This window comes from Saimiri boliviensis, chromosome X (genome assembly GCF_048565385.1).
Source record: "Saimiri boliviensis isolate mSaiBol1 chromosome X, mSaiBol1.pri, whole genome shotgun sequence".
Lineage (NCBI taxonomy): Eukaryota > Metazoa > Chordata > Mammalia > Primates > Cebidae > Saimiri > Saimiri boliviensis.
In genome coordinates this window covers 124941198-124947275 of record NC_133470.1, presented here as the reverse complement: position 1 = coordinate 124947275, position 6078 = coordinate 124941198, and the positions used below count along the sequence as shown (strand labels likewise).

General features: G+C 33.3%; 1 protein-coding gene across 6 annotated transcripts in view; it reads right to left on the bottom strand.

Moving 5' to 3' along the window:
• Nucleotides 1–1522: 1522 nt before the first annotated feature.
• ACSL4 (acyl-CoA synthetase long chain family member 4) overlaps nucleotides 1523–6078 on the bottom strand; it is an 88815-nt gene continuing 84259 nt past the window's right edge. For all 6 annotated transcript variants that reach the window (XM_074391723.1, XM_010346358.3, XM_003935857.4 and 3 more), the window contains one exon: nucleotides 1523–5136. In XM_074391723.1, the coding sequence (XP_074247824.1) occupies nucleotides 4979–5136 (158 nt within the window). In that variant the 3' untranslated portion in view covers nucleotides 1523–4978. The remainder of the gene's footprint in view (nucleotides 5137–6078) is intronic.

Here is a 6078-nt window from a genome sequence, read left to right as displayed (position 1 = left end):
GGAGGGCCTGTGGTAAAATTAGTGATAAGTACAAAGAAAACCAAGCAAATGACAAAAAGACAATTATTAGCTTCAGTGATTTAAAAGTGCAGGCAGGAGAAGGGAATGAATCATTGTCTTCCTACTATATTCCAGCTCTGAATAGCAGTTATTATAATGTAAAGACTTACTGATCTAACTATGCATTTATATTGAAAGGATGAGAAGTGTGCCTGTGTACAGTGAAAGGTCGATAAAATCAAGAAGCAGGGATACAAGCATGTTATTTAGATACAAGACAGCAAAAACCAAAACAACCAACTAAGAGTCAAAAGTGGTTGCCTCTGAGGTAGAGGAAATGTATCCACTTTGTAGAACAGCTGCCTTTAAAACTGTGCTTTTCAAACCGTGACTTACAATCTCTCTGGAGTGATGCAGTCCAATATAAATAAAAATTTTGACATAAAAATAAAAATCCAGTTCCTCAGTCACACTAACCACATTTTATTTTTTAAAGATCTTTTAAAATTTCTGTTAATGTTTATTTTTTTTTTAGTGATGGGGTCCTGCTGTTAACCAGGCTGGTCTCGAACTCCCAGCCTCAAGCAATCCTCTCATCGTGGTCTTCCAAAGTGCTGGGATTACAGGCATGAGCCACCGTGCCTGGCCAACAATAACCACATTTTAAATGGTCCTCAGCCACATATGGCTGGCAACTACTACAGTGGACAGTGCAGATACTGAACATTTTCAACTTCACAGAAAGTTCTTCTGAACAGCACTATTTTACAGGGTCATTAAATCAATTTAATGAGTCACAGCCCACATTTAAATAAATAAAATAGAATAGAAAACCAGTGTGCATCTCATTAGTATTGTTTTTTCACAAAGTATTTTCATAAAATGTGTGTGCTCAGAATTGTGGATCACAGTAAAAAGAAGTTTGGAAGCACTACTTTATGTGTGCAAAACCCTGATTAAAATTTTATAAAACATAAGGGTCAGGCACTGTGGATCACACCTGTAATCCCTCAGCCACTTTGGGTGGCTGAGGTGGGAGGACTGCTTGATGCCAGAAGTTCAAGACCAGCCTCGGCAACATAGCAAGACCCCATCTCTAAAAAAAAAAAAAAAAAAAAAAATTAATTAGCTGGGTGTGCTGGTGCATGCCTGTAGTCTCAGCTACTTGGGAGACTAAAGTGGCAGGATTGCTTGAGCCCAGGAGTTCAAGGCTGCAGTGAGCTACGATGGCACCACTGTACTCCAGCCTGGGTGACAGAGTGAAACCCTATCTCAAAACAAAAATACATTTAAAAAAAAGTCACAGACTCCTTATACCTATTAGAATCCTCAAATTCTTGTGATCCATAGCCTCATAGCCTTACGGAAAACTCAGAACCTAGAGCATCATTTAAGAAAATAGGCTTAGAACAGTAATATCAGAATACTAAAGCTAGACATGAAGGACCGTAAGGACTATCATGTTCCCTATTTCTTCTGTCATTTGTCTTTCCCGTTTTGCAAAAGGCATCATTTTTTAAGCTTTCCTTTTTTTTTTTTTTTTTTTTACTTTAATGGGAAGAATAAACTAAGGCTAAGGATAAGGTTGTGAGATTTGCCCATGGTTACAAAGCTAGTGTCAATGAGCCCAGGTTTCCTGACCTCTAAATCTAGAACATTTTTCACAAAATCTTCAGGGGCAGTCACTCCTTTGAGGCCCTGAGTGTGCTAGTAAATACTTTAAATAACCTGACTGATGACTAGTGTCTCGATACAATAATGATTATGATAATAATAATAGCTAACATAAGCTATTGTTCTAAACACTTCACATTTTAACTCTCACAACAATCTTATTAGGCAGATCCTATCATCCATCAACCCACCTTTTCCAGATGGAGAAATGCAGCTCCAAGATGTTAATTAATTTGCTGAAAATTACACAACTACTGAGTGGCAAAGCCAGGAAATAGAGCTTTTAATGCCATTTTATACACACCCTCATATAACTCAACTCAATTTCTCTCTAAAATATTAATTAGCCTAAAAGCAGCAGTTCTATTTGGTAGCACCTACTAATAATCCACACAACATGAATATGTTTTGCTCCAAAATATCAGTATTACAAATGGGACTATACAAGCTGGTTTAAATGCTTAATGCAATTCCATAAACCCAGAGATGAGTACTTTAAAATTATGTGTTTAAAAGTTTGGTTAATAATCTTCAAGCCTGCAGATTTTATCTCAATGCATAATGAAGTTCAAATTGGGTTGATAACATGGGTGAATTTATTTCTTAAGATTTGAGTGCAAACTTAAAAACAAGAACAAACAAAGCTTTTCATCAAGAATAAACACAAAATCTAAACAACTCTACAATCATGCATTTTAACAGAAAGTACAAAAATGAATACATTATAATTTGTAACTGTATTTAAAAATTAAAATATTTCTCTCCAAATCCAAAACACCACAAAATCTTTATCTGTTCTCATCTTGTTACCTTAGAAACATTTGTCATATGCTATCAGGAAAATATAGGCAAGAATTACTAATCAGTTATTCACGATCAAAGAAATATTCTTCTTAACTGTGACTTTTTGAATCATTTATCCATATTTCTGAAATGTCACACAATTATTCCTCCACTCTAGAGAAAAAAAGAATAAATACAGATATCAAGGAGGCAAGAACATTCACGTAATTAAAGCAAAAGTCACAAGTGTTTGACTTAGAAATGTACATATTGTTGTAAATTTTTGAAGCACAACTTTAGTTGATGGCTGACGTGTATGTAATAACTGTGACAATTTAAACAGTTATAAAAATGTAAGATCAAAATCTTTAGGCTCAAGTACTTGAAAAGTCACTATGTATATGGAAAGATTTGTTTACATAAACATGTATATTTTTATATGGAAAATCAAGGGGTAGTGGCATCTCCCTGGTCCCTTAACAATATTTGGATTTTCGCAAAGGATTAGCAGCACCCAACCTTAAGTGTTAATTATGTGTTTCTAAAGGACCTATATAACAGATCAGTTGGCAGTGTTCTAGCTTTCGGGAGATGGGGGCGGATTGGGGGTGCAAATATCTGAGATAAGATAGTGCATGCACTCACACTTTAAAATCACCATTCTAAATAGGGGGGAAAAATCACATATTGGAAAAGTCCAAGAAACTCATTCTCAAGGGATAAACAGCAGGGCAGGAATAGAAGCGGAATAATAGTCTACTTGATAATAATGGTTTTTCACTCTTCAAAGCCAAGTTGGAAGGAATGAATGAGAATTCTCACATACACCTAACTTCAGGGAAAACTTTCCTAGAATTTTAACCTGTAAAACGCTGAACAGAAATCTTTATAAAAACCTTCATTCTTGTTTATAATACTTGATTTTTCCCTTATTACCACCACATAAATAACACTTAAGTATTTTCTTTATAAATATTTTAGAGCAAAAAGAATTTATTTTGTTGCAATGGTGGTTCACATCTGTACAAAAGAACTTAAGCAACATATATATATATATATATATATATATATATATATATATATGCAGATATATAAAATGATTAAGAAAAAGTGCAAAGAATAACAGTATTAAGAATTTTTGCATTTTACAGTAACTATGTTTCAAGTGTGAATATCTATCAGGGATATATAATCCCAGGTTGTCATTAAAGATTCAAAAAGAAACCACACTCCAAGTTACTGCACAAACATCAGTCCCTTATCAAGTAACTCTGCCCTTATCCCAAATCTACTATTTCCAGTTTCTAAACTCTTTCCAAACAGGAAAAAGTGATAACAGTGTTTTCTTCCCTTTCACTTCGCAAAACTCATCCAAGTTAATCACCTGTAAGTTTGAGCAAGATATTGGGGAAGTTATTCATTATAACCCGCTTTGCTAAAATTAAAGCAAAATGAAAGCCTTTCTGAAATGCAAACTACTGACCAACAATCAAATCAGCAACAGCAAATAGACCTTAAATTACAAATGCAATTTAATACAAGTACATTTAAAAATCAATCCCTGTTATCAAAGATAAATTCAGAGTTTAAATCTCTTTCCCATGTTCAGTGATGTGTAAGAGTTCTAATTCCAAATACTTATGATTTTATCTCTTTTCTAAGAGAAATGTTTGCCTGTTAAATTTTTATTACTTTCCTATCTTTTTGCTCTTGGTCTCAGCTTTTCAGTTTGAATAAACACAAAAAGACAATTTTCAGCATTTTACAAAATGTACTTTCCTCTTAAGTCATTCAAATAATTACAGTTACTTTTAGATCCCAAAATTTCAAAAGAGCAGCTCAATTTCCCTTTAAATATATTACTAGATATTTTTTGCTGTTGTATATGTTGTTTAATTCTTACTTTAGGCACTGTAATTATTCACAATGTTACAATGACTCTATATCTAACCTATGCAACAATTATAATCTTAATACCTTCTAAGGTATTATTTGATTTTGTGTATTATATTACTATTGAATTTTTCCTTCAAGATAAATGGTTGGAAGAGAATTTTAAAGCTCTGCAGCACTTTTGCTTTGAGTAGTGTTAATACATATTTTCTGTCATGCTTAATATTTAAACTCCTTCTGAAATAGGAAGACAAGAGGCATTAGAAGCTGCAAATTTCCTCGAACTACATTCTACTCCAACTCCAATTTATTTTGTTCAACGGTAAATATTTTTCTTTACAAAAATGAATATATCTTAGGCTAATTTTTAAAAACAGAATTTCTGCTCTATAATAACACAGCTAAAGGGAAATAACTTTTCAATTTCAGTTGCACTAGAACTATGCAAAACTAAGTTAAAGTAAATCGGACAACAACTTTAATCACTTTTGGTTTTGTTTTCTTTTTACTGTATCTTTAGAATAATATACCTTGCTTTCTAACAGACAGCTCAACAAAGGCTTAAAACTCTAGAAGTGAAAAACCACCAGGCTACCTCCTGCACAAGTGTCAATAAAAGAGCAACATTTTATTTGCCCCCATACATTCGTTCAATGTCTTTGAGGTAATGGTTCTTCAGCTCCTTCCTTTTCAGTTTGAAAGCATCTGTTACCAAACCAGTTTCAGGAGTCCATGGCTCTGGACTTAATCGAACCTTGATTGGAATTTCAAATCGCTCCAAATTCACTGAAATTAGAAGGGAAAAGATGGGTGAAAAGGAGTAAGGGGAAGAGAGGAGAGAAGGGGAGAGAGAAGCAATTAATAAAATATGAGCTTTTCAGGACTTACCTAGATGATTGAGGTGATGAATCACCAATCACCACAAACTTATTTAATGGTATACTATATAGTTTATTAATGCTACCTCTGCCTTACAATTTCATTTTATATTTCTCAAAGCACACGTAAGTTGTTTCAGTTGGATAGTTTTAGTCTATGTGGTTATTATAATAAACATACATATACACATTATTTACATACATACATACACACACACACCCCTTCCTCTTCAGATATTTTATATTTGCCTGGGATGGTCTTTCTCAATACAATTGTGTGGTTCACTTCCATACTTCATCTCTATGTCTGCTCAAATGCCACCTCCCCAGAGAGGACTTCCCTGATCACTCATAACAAAAGAAAAGTCCCTTTGTCTCTCTATATCTTCTTAACACTGTACTTTGTTCAAAGTACCTATCACTACCCAACATATTACATATTTGTCTTACCATGGAGCTAAAATGTAAGCTCCATAAAAGCAAGGTCTTTGATTTTTTTCACTGCCATCCATAAGGTTAGGTTGAGAGCCTTCCATAAACTATACAAGTTTATTAATTCAATCCACAGAAAATTAAGCCTGTAGACAAATATTCTTTATAAGCTTTACTATATATTAAAATACAGATTAAAAAGGGATTGTGAATTTCATCTTTAAATTGTATAAAAACTGATGCAATGAATGTTGTATTTGAGTTAGACAACTCAATACATATTATAAAAATATAAGGAAGTAAGGACATAAAGGTAATAAATATAGTATTAATACTTTGAAATTCCATAAATTATATGCCATCAAGTTATTTACTATGAATACAAGGGTAATTCTTTAGATTATGGAGGCCTATTAAC